The sequence below is a fragment of the Psilocybe cubensis genome, chromosome 6 (assembly GCF_017499595.1).
Source record: "Psilocybe cubensis strain MGC-MH-2018 chromosome 6, whole genome shotgun sequence".
NCBI classification, from domain to species: domain Eukaryota; kingdom Fungi; phylum Basidiomycota; class Agaricomycetes; order Agaricales; family Agrocybaceae; genus Psilocybe; species Psilocybe cubensis.
In genome coordinates this window covers 1,864,477-1,878,825 of record NC_063004.1, presented here as the reverse complement: position 1 = coordinate 1,878,825, position 14,349 = coordinate 1,864,477, and the positions used below count along the sequence as shown (strand labels likewise).

The 14,349-nt window shown below is 49.4% G+C and overlaps 3 protein-coding genes across 3 annotated transcripts; all 3 read right to left on the bottom strand.

Annotated features, from left to right (window-relative positions):
• Positions 1–19: 19 nt before the first annotated feature.
• Positions 20–5,424, bottom strand: JR316_0007094 (uncharacterized protein; the record flags this gene model as incomplete). The annotated part of the gene is made up of 11 exons (XM_047892837.1): positions 20–915; positions 972–1,410; positions 1,468–1,826; positions 1,877–2,135; positions 2,208–2,544; positions 2,600–2,903; positions 2,946–3,333; positions 3,389–3,565; positions 3,674–3,777; positions 3,830–4,404; positions 5,393–5,424. 11 exons carry the CDS (start codon positions 5,422–5,424, stop codon positions 20–22), a joined length of 3,870 nt encoding a protein of 1,289 aa, XP_047748119.1.
• Positions 5,425–5,608: 184 nt separating this feature from the next.
• JR316_0007093 (Histone acetyltransferase) lies at positions 5,609–9,351 on the bottom strand (the record flags this gene model as incomplete). The annotated part of the gene is made up of 3 exons (XM_047892836.1): positions 5,609–7,580; positions 7,629–7,705; positions 7,864–9,351. The coding sequence occupies 3 exons, from the start codon at positions 9,349–9,351 to the stop codon at positions 5,609–5,611; spliced, it is 3,537 nt and encodes a 1,178-aa protein (XP_047748118.1).
• A 3,590-nt stretch (positions 9,352–12,941) lies between these two features.
• Positions 12,942–14,072, bottom strand: JR316_0007092 (uncharacterized protein; the record flags this gene model as incomplete). The annotated part of the gene is made up of 5 exons (XM_047892835.1): positions 12,942–13,085; positions 13,140–13,278; positions 13,341–13,718; positions 13,772–13,905; positions 13,968–14,072. The coding sequence occupies 5 exons, from the start codon at positions 14,070–14,072 to the stop codon at positions 12,942–12,944; spliced, it is 900 nt and encodes a 299-aa protein (XP_047748117.1).
• Positions 14,073–14,349: the final 277 nt, after the last annotated feature.

Sequence of the window (14,349 nt, the reverse complement as noted above, 5' to 3'; positions counted from 1 at the left end):
ATACAGTATGGTTTTACTTCTATCGAAAGTCCAATGTTATTTGACCTGGATATACCACAGATGCTTGCCTGCTACGTCGAGGTGAACTAACACCTCCAGAAGATGTTCCTGCTGAAGCATGTTGAGGCAAACTGACACCCCCAGAAGGTGTGGCTGCTAGAGTAGGGGTGCCCAAGGGGCTCTGGGCATGTTGTCTCAAGGCGGCTGTTGGTGTTTTGGTTGGTTTGGAAGTACTTGATTGGGAGGCTTCTCCTACCTTCCGTTGAACAATGGCTTGAGCCACACTTCTTTGAATTATAGCATCTTCGTTTAACGGGGCAGAGTGGAGGTGAAAACTTTGGAGATGAGCAGCATCGCGCATTTGACACATATTGAGGAGGAGCATATCATCCAATGAGTTTTGATGCAGTATTGTTGCCTTAGTCTGATCAGTTTGTATTTGCTCTTGATAGATGTATTGTAGCCCATTTGCCTGGCATCCATGACGTTGACAGTCATGTTGAGTATTTACGGTGCAAAGAAGGCAACTCCACGGAATGAAGGACCATTCCTGCTGAAGAATCAGACGGAGCATAAAAACTGGCTGCAGTTGTCCAGCAGGCAATATGTGCGACGGCGGTTGGTGTAAAGCTGTTTGAATAAGAATACCATCGGGCCGGTTTTGAAGATGGTTTGGAGAGCCAACCTGCTGCAAGATCTCTCGAACACACCCTATCAGAGGCGGCTGGGATGGATGAATTTGGGCAATGACAAACTGTCCTATGGTGCATAGATCCTCGTTTCTCAGATAGACCTGGGAATTGGTTACATACAGTTGTTGGCTGGCTGCAGTATTGAGCACAATGTTGGGAAGCTTTTGGCCACATAATGTGCGATGAAATGGTTGAGGATCTGTGCCATTAGATTTGCATGAACCTAGGCCATTGCATTAGACCGCTCACTAGTAGTATAGATTTGTAAATATAACTTACCAGCCTTACTGGCAGCAGGTTTCTGCAGTCCCAAATAGCTAGCTGGTGTTGAGTCTGGAGCATCAATAAGGTGAAGACCTCCAGGTCCAGCAGTGCGCCACTCTGAATTAGCCACATTTGTTGGATCCTTTTTCCAAGACTGATAAAGCTCTTGTGGAAGAAAAAAACCACCACTAAGAAGATGGCGAATCCGATTGCCTTGCGCAAAGCCACGGGCAATATCATGTGAAGGTGCTTGGTGATTACTGTGAATGCTTTTTGCACGGATAATAGCATTGAATGACTCAAACGATTCCGTGGCAAACAATATTGCTGGCCCAAACCGACGGACATGTTCTGGAAGATGAAGAATAATGTGAAATTTGGTTTTGTTAAACCACGCGCAGGTCCATGTTGCCGTTTTCAACAAAAAGTATTTGATGTCGGCCTCTAATCTGGGCTAAAACATGATTTAATTTAATAAAACAATTTAAAGAAAGACACAATGAAGACGCACCAGGTACTCATCAATGTTAGAGATTGCTGGCTGCCAAATAACTGGAACTAACGTAGATAGGGACACCCATGCATCATAAACCTCCTGAGAAACCATGTTGTAGATGACAAATGGCGCTACTTGAGCAATAATTCGGAAATCGCGACCAGTTAGTGACCCGGCATAGTTCACTAGTGTGGAGCCATTTAATGTGGGTATACCTAGACCTGCCACACTGAGGCTGTTTAAACGAATAATCAAAGTTTGCTTTTTAGCAGGAGTAACCTGATTTTGAACTAGGTCTCTCCAAAAATATTTAACGAAACCCAGCAATACAACATGCAGAATTTTGACGGGAGTGTCCTGATGAGGATCCAAGCCTGGAATATAGATTTAGCTAGTAAATTAAAGCAAAATATTTCAATCGCACCAAGTTTCCATACGGGACTTTTGATGTCTCCAGGAAGCTTATCGACAGCCGCTTTAAGAGCTTTTTCCTTTGCCTGAGTAGAAACTTTTCCCTTATAAGATTTGAAAAGCTTTTCAATAAAGAAGTCCTGGAAAACATCCTTGATGCCAGTTTCCGTTTTTGCAGCTCTAAGTTTTGATTTTGTGCCAATCATCTTAGCTTGCTCCAAAAAAGAGTCAAGAGTAGCCATAGTCTCTTTCTTGCGACGCGGTTTGCCAATCTTAGAATCAAAGGTGATTAAAATATAAATTGTTATAAAACAACTTTTACGCACCTTTATAAAATCACTAACCCTTCGAAGCATTGACTCCATAGACTCCTTGTACCTCCGCCGTTTGTGAGAAGGCCGTGTGAAGGTATCTTCAGAATCAACATCACTATGGATTGAAAGGGTAGGAAAGTTGGGTCGAGCACAACTGTCATGTGGAAGATTTTTGTGTGGGCATTCTTGACTGTCAACTCCTTTGGCCCAGCAAATCTGGCAAAAATATTTCCCTTGCATTCCAATATGACAAGCAAACTCGCTATGCATAGGGTTGTCACCCAGAAGTGCAAATACAGGTGGAAAAATCATAACGGCCTCTTTGTGTATACAGTCCCATACCCAAATACCATGTTTTTGAGCCAATCTAAAGTTAAAATGATTAGAATATGTGCAGCAAATATAAGATAGTGACAACTTACTGAAGTTGATCAACCACACCATCAAGCATTTCTAGAGGTGGCGCAATATCTGAAGTGCATAGAAAATGGATATTGTATTCTTGTGAACTCTTTTTGCGAGGAAGACCAGCTAGAATAAATAGGTAGCTGTTGTGCTTATTCCACTTCTTGGACTGGTTTCCCGACGTATCGTCACAGTACATCCATAGCGGCAGAGAATAGACTCGGTATCCCTTTGCTAATACACGCCAACGATTGCCAATAGTAGGATCTGTACGTGTCCATTTCGACAGCCCAGGCCCCGAATGGATCGCACACCTGTTTACTTATAAGAAATTGAATAAAATATATAAAATATAGTCCATACCAAATATTCGTGAAGGGTGTGACAAGTTATACAACAAGTGATCCTTTGACAACTGAATAAAATTCTTTAGCAATTGGCTTTGCGTGATTTTGATTTCGCGATCTTCGGACACAACCCAACCACTAGGAGTATCTTCCATAAGCCAGGCTTTGGCATAAAATACACCTTCTCGGAGAAACCATTGAATAGGAATGCAGCAACGTCCATCAATCAGCATAGTTGGTTCAAAGATGAAAAAATCATTATTATTGAGCCGTATCATTGGAGTACCATCCTCAGGATTGATTTCACGCAGCCAACCCGAAGCTTGATAGGTTTCGCTAATCGATTTGCCCGTATCTTCAGGATAGAAGTAAAGGAACGGTCGGACTTGAGGATTAGACATTTCCTATTCAGATTGGTTAGAAATCAAAAGTATTCATTTGTAACATATAGATTCATACCTGGGCAAGAATTTGAGACAGAGAATTTACAAAGTATACATTGCCCAGCTTGCCCTTGTACTCCTTCGTCTCAATTCCACACAAATTCTGCAATGCCTTGTTAATGCCTTGCATAGCCTTAACGCTAGGCACATCGTTGACGCCATTGATACGCAGTAGCCAGAGAAATAAATCCAGCTGACGACGTGAAAATAGTGATCGTGGAAGGTGCATCAAAACATCAAGAGAACAAGTCTGATTTATTGATTGAGCAGAAAATCTAACCGATGGCAGGCAAAGACTCACAATTTTATCAATCCACAGATACCATTTTCGAGCTTCAGCCGGGTCGGTGTGAATACCGCGCATACGTTTTCGGGGCAAAGATTCATTATCAACTTGTTCAGTGTCTGATTAAAAGTTAAGGACTCAAACAATATGCGCTATTTAGACGTTACACACCTGAATTGGCTTGCTCATTGCTACTCTCAGAAAGCGGAGGACTGCCACCACCATCATCAGATCCATCACTCTCGTTATTAGAATTTAGAAAATCCAGAGTAGCTTGACATATTTGGGCAGACGCAAAGTCGATGGGAGATGGATCCGACATAATTTCATCATCGTTGAATAGATTCCAGTCAATCCTGGTGAGTGGAGAGACCGTCGACAAAGTGGTTGAAGAAGGTGCAGCCGAGACCCTAGAAAGGCGAGGGTCATTGGCAGGATACAAAGGCTGGTGTGGTTGACGAGATGCAGACACAAGAATTGCACGTAAGGCGTCCTCTAACAAAAGGGACTTGTTAACCGGTGGCAACGAGGTTTGTGAAGAAGCAGAGGATTTCTCTTTGGTATGAAATGCCTGCAGAGCTGTTTGGTGTTTTGTGGTGTTGAAGTGCTCATTGAGGTGGTGTTTTTGGCGACCTTTTGTATCTTGACAGACCCGGCAATAATAGAGTGTTTGACCGTGTACAACTTGTCGTTGAACGACTATTCTTAATTCAGCCGAGTAGTAAGGTGGACCGAGAGTGATGTCACTAACCAGCAGGGTCAATGCCGAAGACCATTATTAGGCTGCCGTCAAATTAGCTGCCACAAAAAAAAAGAATCAGAACACGACTGTGGTAAGGAAGTGGATTTGAAGCTATAAAACAGAGACTCATTGACGCACTGGTTATTTTGTGATTTTTAACGCGGCTAAACACATCGCCGACGGATGCTAATTTTCAGTATTAAATTTGGTTTTATTTTGTAAATCTAAACGTATTTATTTGTAACTCCGATCGACGCCAAAAAAACAGTGGCGAAGGTCCCGCCGTGTACACGGTGATGATAATCATACCAGAAACAGAAACAAGACATCAGAAAAAATTAAAAAAAAAATGAAAATGACCAGAACCATCGACAAGTGCGCAGAACGTAACCCAGACGGAACATAAAAACGTAAAAAAGGAAGCATCATAAAAACGTGAAATGAAACACGAGAACGAAAAACAACGTTCGTGAGGAAAAATCGAACATCAAAAATCGAAAAAAAAAAAAACATCGTAAAGGGTATTAACAGACTAGACAGAGAGAGGAGAGGAGAGAAATAAAAAAACTGTTGCACAAATTTGACAGAAAATGACTCGGGGAGATTGATACTGATATAGAGGAGAGAGAGAGAGAGAGATTTGAGAGGTCGAAAACAGAGATTTTTTTGTATAGGATTTTATGCGTGTGTTTTTCTTTCTGTGAAACATGAATGAAGATCGAACGAGATAAAAATTCGAGTGCGAAAGAGTTGATTTTTGGGGAGGGGTTTCGCTAAGAAGGTAAAAGGGGTAGATAATCAAAGTGAGAAAAGAGGAAGCTCCTCCAAAGGAATAAAAGTGATCCAGAGGTGAAAAAAATCGAAACTTTTAGAACGTAAAAAAAGCGGAAGTCGAGATGAAGAGAGATGCTGGTAGATAACGTCGCGGTGGGATACGAAACAACAAAAATGGCGTCGAAAAACGTTAGTAGAGACCAAGTAACTGATATTACATCGTCCAAGATGCGTGTGAAACAAAAGACATCGTCGTGAAAGAGGTCGGGGAGGGGATGCCAAAAATGCAGAACAACGAAGAAGTGAGGAATGATGCATAAAACCGCAGGCCAAATAGATTAAGCAGACGACGAAGGAGCGGATCCCGACGACATAGCGATAGCGGCGAAAGCAAAGTGGACAAGAGGATGGGAATCGACAGCGGGAAGACGAATTTAACTGGCACGTTCGCGTTCTTCCTCGTCTGGGCCGGCCATGACGATAGAGTTGCGCCGACTCTCTGCGCGTCGCGTCTGGTTGTCTCTTTCTCGTTCCCGTTCCCGCTCTCGTTCCCGCTCCCTGTCTCTGTCGCGCTCGCGCTCACGCTCGTATTCCCTGTCCCGTTCTCTCTCACGCTCTGCGTCCCTCTCGCGCTCCCTCTCGCTTGTAACGACGACCATGGGCACGGAATGCGACGAGCCCTGTCGACTCAGCGGCGGAGGCCGACTCCCATTTGATCCCTCTCTCTCCCTCTCCCACTCCCTTTCCCTCTCACGCTCACGCTCGCGCTCCCGATAAACATGGGGCGGGCTTCTCATACTGGTCGAATTGCCGCTTCCACTAGCGCCGCCGCCGCCACGCGGCGTCGACGCGCCTCCAGAAGCACCCGCACCCGCGCCGGATCCAGAAGCGCTTCCGTTCTCCTGCGCCCAGCCAGGCGACGACAGCCGCCTAGTCGACTCGGGCCTCTCCAATCGCAAGCGCGACGAGCCCGAGCTGCCCTCGGCTGCAGACGCAGAGGCCGAGGACGCGATGGGCGGGAAAGTGTACGGCTCTGGTGCACCCATGCTCATGCCGTTTTTGTAGATCGCTGGGTCAATGCTGCCCCTCCTTGCCATAGCATACCCTTGCTGAGGCTGCGACACGCGCAGAGCGCCTTCGAGGTCTTCGACGCGCCTCCTGAGTACGGCCATCTCGGCTTTGAGACCGCTAACGCGCTTCTCGACTGCGCTGTCTACGAGCTCCTGCATGCGATCCTGCTGCTGAGCGAGCCCCTGAGCGAGCGCGGTGCTCTTGGCAAGCTGCTCGGCAAGCCAGGATTTGAGCTGCTTCGAGTCTGCGAGTGCGTCGTAGAAAACCTCAAAGGGGGCGAGAAAAGCAGCCTTGTCGCCACCATAGCCGGGTCTGTGGAGTGCAGTAGGGGTTGGGGGTACGAGAGAGGAGGCAATGGGTATGGAGGCGGCAGAGGAGAGAGAAGTGGCGATGGGGATGGAGGCAGCAGGAGGAGAACGGGTGGGTATTTGCTGCTGTTGCTGCACCATCAAAGAAGACGCAGAAGGATTCCCATGGGCCTGCTGCTGGTGGAGGGCGAGGCGGGTGGGAGTTGGGGGCACGTTGCTTGCGATGCGGCGGACAGAGGGGCCATGGTTACCGTCTGGAGCGAGATTGGGGAGACGGGGGAGAGCCATCTGGAAACGACCAGTGTAAAAGGCAGATTGACCGCCTGCATGAGGGACTGGAGGTGCGCTCTGGATGGCAGGAGCGAGCTGGTCGCGGGTATGGGCCTCGCGGGGACTGATGACAATGTCTGCGGGCTTCTTTTTGCCGCCCAAGAGAGCCGCGCGGCGGCGTGCGAAGCTGATTGGGGGCGGGGGAAGGGAGTGCTGAGGCGGCGGGGGTGGTTGGGGTTGGGATGACTGCGATTGGGGATGAAGAGATTGCTGCTGCTGCTGCTGCTGGATCTGCATAGGAGTCGGCTGTGGACTGGCGGGGCGGGGCGGGCGCCTGGATTGATTGTTGGGGCTGCGGCGGGTGCGGTCAGACTGGAGAGGATTCGGCGGGGGATTGGTAGCAGTAGGAGAGAGGATGCCGGCTGCGCTGCCACGGCGCTCCTCGATGAGGGCCTTTTGCTTCTGCTTGAGAGAGATCATGGAGCGGACCTGCTCGATGGCGTCGGGATTGTCGCGCTGGATGGTGAATCCCATGACGACGGGGGAGATGGGAGTGGAGGCGGCATGGTCGTTGCGCTGCTGGTGGGAGGGCGGGGGAGGGGCGGGGGCGGTGGTGTCGATGTGGAGGGGATGGGGCGCGGTGGGGCCGCTGAGAGTGACGCGGCGCTTTTTCAGAGGGACAGTGCTGGAGGGAGAGGGAGAGGGGTCCTGGTTAGGGAGATCATCTGGCGGGGGAGACTCGTCCTTGACGCGGACACTGGGAAAGATGAGCCAAAAGAAAGAAAAGAAAGATGGAAAAACATACTCGTCACTGGTGCGCTTCTTGGATGGATGCATGAGAATAGGGGGAAGAGCATTGCCGTCGATGTGGCTGCTGAATGCCTGTGCAAACGAGGGCAGAGAATTCACGGTCGACATGGGGGACAAGTCACAACAACAAGCAGCCCTTAATTAAATTTCACCTCGATCAACTCAAACAACGCCCCTTGTCTCTATTTAAAAATACATGCTGTGCTCTATCCTTTCTTTTTCCGACGCACCGTGAGCATCCGAACTGCTCCTGCAGCGCTTTCAGAACGCCCCGCCACTGCATTGCGCGTACTCACTAGCCCGTAAATAGACTCTCTGTAAGTGGACACCGACGCAACCGGCTCCGGGAACGGATTCGGCGACACCTCCTCCGCCAGCCCCCGCTTCCGAGGCGGCGTCTTGGGCGGCTCCAGCAGCCGTCTGTTCGTCCTTGGTGGCGGCGTCCGTGCCCGGCTCATGTCCTCGCACAAGCCCCGGATCGCGCCCTCCACCGTCTCTGTTGCTGCAATCGCCCGCTCTGCAGTCGAAAACTCGACCCCTGTCATCAGCGTCGACAGCACCCGCTTCTTCAGTCCAACAGACACCTGCCCCCGCCCCGGCGCAAGTGGCCCCCCTGCCCGCTTCTTGCACCCGCTCGATACCAGCACCGTAAAGAACCCCGTGACCGCTCCCGCCACACACTCTTGCCGAAACGACATGCGCTCCCAAAACTCATCCACCCCGACCGTGCTCAGCTCACCCAGCGGCCGGCTGTCCTCCGTAGTGTGCGCCGTCGTCCCTGTCTCTGTCCGCGCCCGCTTCCGCACCGGCGACCGGATCTCCCCGTCCGTCGTGTACGCCATCTCGTCCATGAATCGCGCCTTTGGGTCGTCCTCAAACGACGGGATGTAGTGGCCCAGGTTGTGTCCTTCGCTCGGCCGCGCGCACGGCAGCGGGATCTCTTTCTGCGCGTACGGGTGCCCGTACATCCACCCCTCCCCCGCGCCCCCCAGCGCATGCGCCGCCTCCTCCGCGCTGTACCCAGGCAGCACATAGTACATCTTGGTCCGCACGCCCTCCTTCTTCCCCACCGCCCTCGCCGCCTCTCCCAGCACTCGTCGCCACCACAAACACAGTCGCTTGTCGCTCAGTGGCTTTTTGCCCTCCCACTCCCCAGAGTTTGGGAACAGGTACTGCGTCTGCGCCCGCGCAAACAGCTGCACCCACACGTGTCGCGCCTCCACAGGACGCGTCTCTGGGTCCAAGTAATACCCCAGCAGCGCCTGCACCAGCGTTCGCGTAGGCGACGGCATCTCCCCGCGCGCACCATGCCCCGTCGAGTCCACCTTGCTCACATACAACACCACACACTCCGTGCTCGGCACCACATACGTGTACGCCTCCACAGCGCTCACCAGCACCCTCGGCCCGTCTGCCACCTGCTCAGAAAGCAACAGCAGGATATCCTGCACATATATGCGCGGTGGCCGCGGCTTCGCAAACGGAAACACCGTCGTCGTCGTCGTCGTCGTCCCGCTCACAGATATATTCGTCCCCGCCTTGCGCGGCGACGACACCAGGACGTGCAGGTGAAAGTCCCGCGTCCCCGGCACCCCCGCCAGCGCCTCCAGGATATGGTCCCGGAGACTCCGCTCATTAGCCTCCGCCTCCGCCTCCCCGTCCTTGCCCTCCTTGTCCTTTTTCGCGCTAGCGCTAGTGCTCGTCGAGGGCTCCGCCATGGGCGATGACGATCGTTGATCGTTTGGTCTGGTTTAAACGACCCGTGGGAATTTACCAGGGCAGTGCCAGTGCCGCCTTTATTAAAACCACACCGCCACACCGACTCCCGGGGGGCAGCCTAAAGTGCTCCGCCGCGAGTCTAGTCCAAAACCCCGCGCTGCTGTGCGATTGTTTATTGTTTGTGGGTGCCTAGTCTAGTCTAAGCGCCTAGCGCCCTCTCTTAGCGCACGTCCACCGCCTCGCTGCATCCTTCAAGTCGTCATTATTCCTGAACGTTGAACATTCATCAAAACAACAAATCAAACAGCGAACAGGGGCTGACGTTTCTGATACTGTTGCGCGTATGGAATAATGGCAGAACCACGCGCTCCTCGACATATCCTCTCTTTCTTCCCACCATACACCCCGTCTCTGCCTTTCGTGCGACACACGGGTTTCATCTACAACAAACACGTTGTAATTTCTCTGATCTCCTCCACGATGTTATTTCTCACCCCACAAAGCTCTGTTGCTTACTTTTCTGATGTCGATGGGAGAAAAAGGAGAAGATAACGCGGCTTTGCGCTATGAGCTTTGTTCTGCATGAAGAAATGATCATGATAAGCCGTGATGCGACTCCGCGAAATGCATTTCAGAATCAAGGTTCATTGACAGCCCTTGCCGAACCCGTTCCTCAATGCACATGCAAATTGCTTTTGACTTTGTTCTTTGAAAAGACGTTCGCCCCTGGCTTTGTTCCTCTTTCGCTGCTGCGTGCCTTGGGCAATCTTTCAACTCCGACATACCGAGAAGGTCCAGACAAATCTCGACAAACGTCTATGTACAGCTCGCCGACAACAGAATCAAAGACAAAAAGCAATCAATCAATCCCGAGTCGAGTCCGTGATGTGCACAATCACAATACAATATCATCGCATCACCCCCCCGTCCGATCCTCAAACCTCGCATCAGGTCAACTTCTACCCCGTAAACTGTACAGCACTCCACTTAAAAATACACATATATATCTGGCGTCCCGGCATCATATGGCGGTTTATTTATAACGCCTATGCACGGCTGCAATAGTACCATTCTGAATGACTGAATGGTATGTATGTATACTTGACGGCGACCGCTGCGATCAGAGTCTTTTTGGGACTCAACGGCTTTCTGGGACGTTTTTGGGATATGGGCGATATACGCCCGTCGTACAGTTCGAATTTATTGAGCGTGCGCACGTATGGCAGGACAAACGTTGGCCAGTGAGGGATTTCCGTAAAGACAGCCGAGTGCCGCTCGGCGCCTATCAAAAAATAAAAAGTATATCCCTCGCTAAGTAGGAGTGGTCACAGGGGTTCTTCGCACTGCGAACTTTTTGTTCTCATCCACCGTGGTATCGCGAACGCGTATGGCCCGAGCTCGTCATCACCATCTCGTAAACCGCATTGAAAACCATAGACTCCAACCCCTTTCTTTCTTCCAAAATACCTTAAAATAAAAATAAAATCTGCTACCAAACTAATTAGTATCGATAGATCAAAGTATCCAAAGAAAAAGAGAAGAAGAAGAAGAAAATACGCATACAATTAATTTTATACACCCTGCACTACTATAATATTCGCAGCCATCGCCAACCTGCAGTAATTATACGCGGCCCAGGCGAACAACAGTCCCATGAAGACCCACATCGGCAAGACGAGGATCAGTACAGGATCCGTCCAGGAGCGTTGCAGTACCAGCTGGAATCCAGAGAGCGTGCAGGCAGATGACATCGTCAATGTGAATATCGCACCCGACAGCTGTAGAACGACGTAGCCCGCAAGCTTGCATACTAGTTTTTGTTTTGTTCGTCTCCTAGTTAGCGCTCCATTTTCCGTCAGAGGAAAGATCTAAAGGTACTGACGTGATTTTATAGATGCCCGACTGGGACCTATTGATGGTTCCCCTGTCGGAACTGGCAGCTCTTCATTTATTCTCGACGGGAGTACTATGCGGCGCAACAATGCACGAACAGGCCGACGAACGACACGGACTCTCTTCCACAACACCGTCAACGGATAGACAACCGCATCCCCAACGGATTTGAAGAGCAACAACAGCAAAAAACAGCCTATAGCTATCGCCGCGAAAAAGCACTCCTGCAACCAAAGCTTCAGGCTCAGTGCTTGCCACGAGTCGACGTACTCTACTAGGCTACGCGGCGGTTGGCCTGATGGTAACACTCCAAAGTCGTACTCTGGATCGACCGTGAACCTATAGAGAATGTACGTCCAAAGTACCGTCCATCCAGAGGCGAACGATATCCCTAGAATAAGCATCATCCCTCGGTTAACTGGATAATCGCATTGTTTGGAGCATTCTCATTAGCTCATGCCTAAACAGCGTTCAAAAGGTTATTCCAGACCTGTATACAGAATATCCGAGCGGTCTCCAGTGAAGAACGCAGGAAAAATCATGGCCGCGTTGTACTCGTAAAGCCCCAGGATGTACAGTCTGTCGCAATAACATGCTCAGCCCGGCTATGACACCATTTCAAGCTCAAGCACCGTAAAATCGTACATACATCGTGGTCACCGGCACAGCTACAGCCCAATCCAACCATGTCGCCGCCGTTGACTGGTTAGCGTACCCCAACATAGCTTTCGAGAGCCCAAATGCAACGACTGCGCTGCAGACGAGGATACGATACGGCGTAACATTCGGGTTCGCAGCGAAAGTTGATTGTGGATGTGAGATAGCCGGGACCTCCTCTGATGTATATTCCGGACGTTCGATGGCGAATAGTGCAAGGAATCTCCAGATGAGGTCGACGCAGTCCGGTTTGAATAGCCAGGCTAAATAAGAGGGAACATTATCCTCCTCCGCGGACTCGTAGGCACCAAGACAGAGGAAACTGGCTCATATACAACGTTAGTAGAAATGCAATTGGGGTGGTAATCATACCGATGAAAAAGTTGCGTACATCACCGAAAGAGCTGTCCCTGCCACCCATTCCAGCGTCGTGGACACTATTGTGCCGCCTTTCTGTGTCACGACAGTCTTGGCGGTCCCTAATCCAATGGTGGTAGTTACGAGTCCTATACGGAGTATAGACTCGTTCTTTTTCCCAGGCCTTTCTCAGGTGGCCAATGTCAGGTATGCGTTTCCGCGGGAATTTATTTCCCAAAATGAATGTTCTGCTTATGTATTCTGATCTTTTGTTCATTCGCTTATTGCCGAAATTTTTTCGCGAGCTGCTCGTTTATGCCGCACCGTGAGACTGTTTCCCCTTTTCTCTCTCTCTTCCTCATCCTCTATGTTAGTTGCCGTCTGTGCGCGTTGTCGTTATATTTGATTCCTTTCCTTTGTTTTCGCTACAGTACCATATTTTTATGTACTTGTCTGTACTTATTGTGCATAAGCTGCCTCAATATGCGTCTCTGTTAGGCCGTCTATTTCTCGTGGATATGTCTACTGCTTTATCTGCTTTATCGCGCTCTAAATGATGTTGATGTGAAGATTCCATCCTGATAGCCATGTAGTCTTTCAACTGTTTATGTCTTTCTGTCAGCGTAATGTGCAGTTATATACTAACAACTAATGTTTTTAATATAAGATATTCATTTCTCTTCTATTCTCTGTGTATGGTCATGTCCTCCATCTTTTGTCTTACTTCTCTATCTTCGTCATACACTCGACGGCGCTTCATGACGGGTATCTTCGCGATTTCTGCGTCATTCTCTATGAACTCTGCTGGGCCATTTCGTACGTCTTGCTGTTTGTGAGGTCAGTGTTATTCATTTTCCCTGAACATGCTTGCCTCACTAACCACATCATGTATGAGCGTAAGCGCTCTCAGAACTGTGGTCATCGCGACAGCTTTGTCTTTGTGCATCACTCCTATGAATGCTATGGTCGCTCGGACTATGTCTCCAACTTTGAACACGCTGGGAACCACACGCGATGTGCTGAGTCATTGATCGGATACTGTTAGTATGCCGCTGTGTATGAGATGTACCACAAAGCTCACCTTGTACCGTTATCGTTTTTGACTTCTCGCAAATAGTCGACCTTGTTGTCCATGGTGTGTATGAGATCGTCTCCTCTCATGTGCGCCAACACGCCGTCTGGATCTACACCCATATCGAACGCCAGTCCTGCTTCTGTCGGCGCATGCTTTCTAGGTGTGAAGTAACGCGTACTTGCGTCGACCGCCCAATGACCTTCGTACATGCTTAAGTTCCACGGCTTTACCTCTATGTCTTCCTTTTTGAGGTATGTCTTCATCATCTCGTGTACATGCTTTATACTAACCGCATCGTCGTTGAATCCGTTGCTCCGCAGTCCGGTAATTCTAACTCCCTGTCGAAGATATATCGCTTTCTTCTTCATAGACGGTGTTGCGTCACTACGATTGGGTCAGTTGGGTATGCATTTTGTATATATAGTTATATCATTTACCTTAATTTAATAGGCGGCAATTCGTTTCTGCATATTGCGCCGTACACGTAGAAGTTTTGTTCTTCAGTGGAATTCGTTCGTGTAATTCTCCACGAGCGAGGTTGTTCTACGTAGACCACTCTATGATCTTCGAGCTGTCAATCGTGTTTTTGGAATCGTCAGTATGTTCGTCCATCCATATGAATATGTAAAATACCTGAAAGTCTACCACCGGCATAGCATCGTGTATCGATTTTCGGGCGTCGCAGTACCCTTGGTCCATGAGGGCCTGCGCAGCGTATTGGTTATAGTTTGGGTCCATGCAATTGGTTGAGGGTGGGATTCTGTTTCACTTTTTTTTTTTTTTGGCCTTGTTTGACCGTTTGGTTTTATGATGTTTCTCGCTTTCCGACTCGTATTCGTGTGTCCCTCTTGTGTAATCTTTCCGTTTCTGTCCGAAATCTGCTACTGTTCCGTTCTCATCGTCGTGCTTGGTTCGTACTGGTTGTTAATGTTTTGTCTCCTCTCCGGTTGTTGTTACCACCGATCATTTTGTAAAATTTTCATATATTTTTCCTCCTTGCTTATTCGCTATCGGC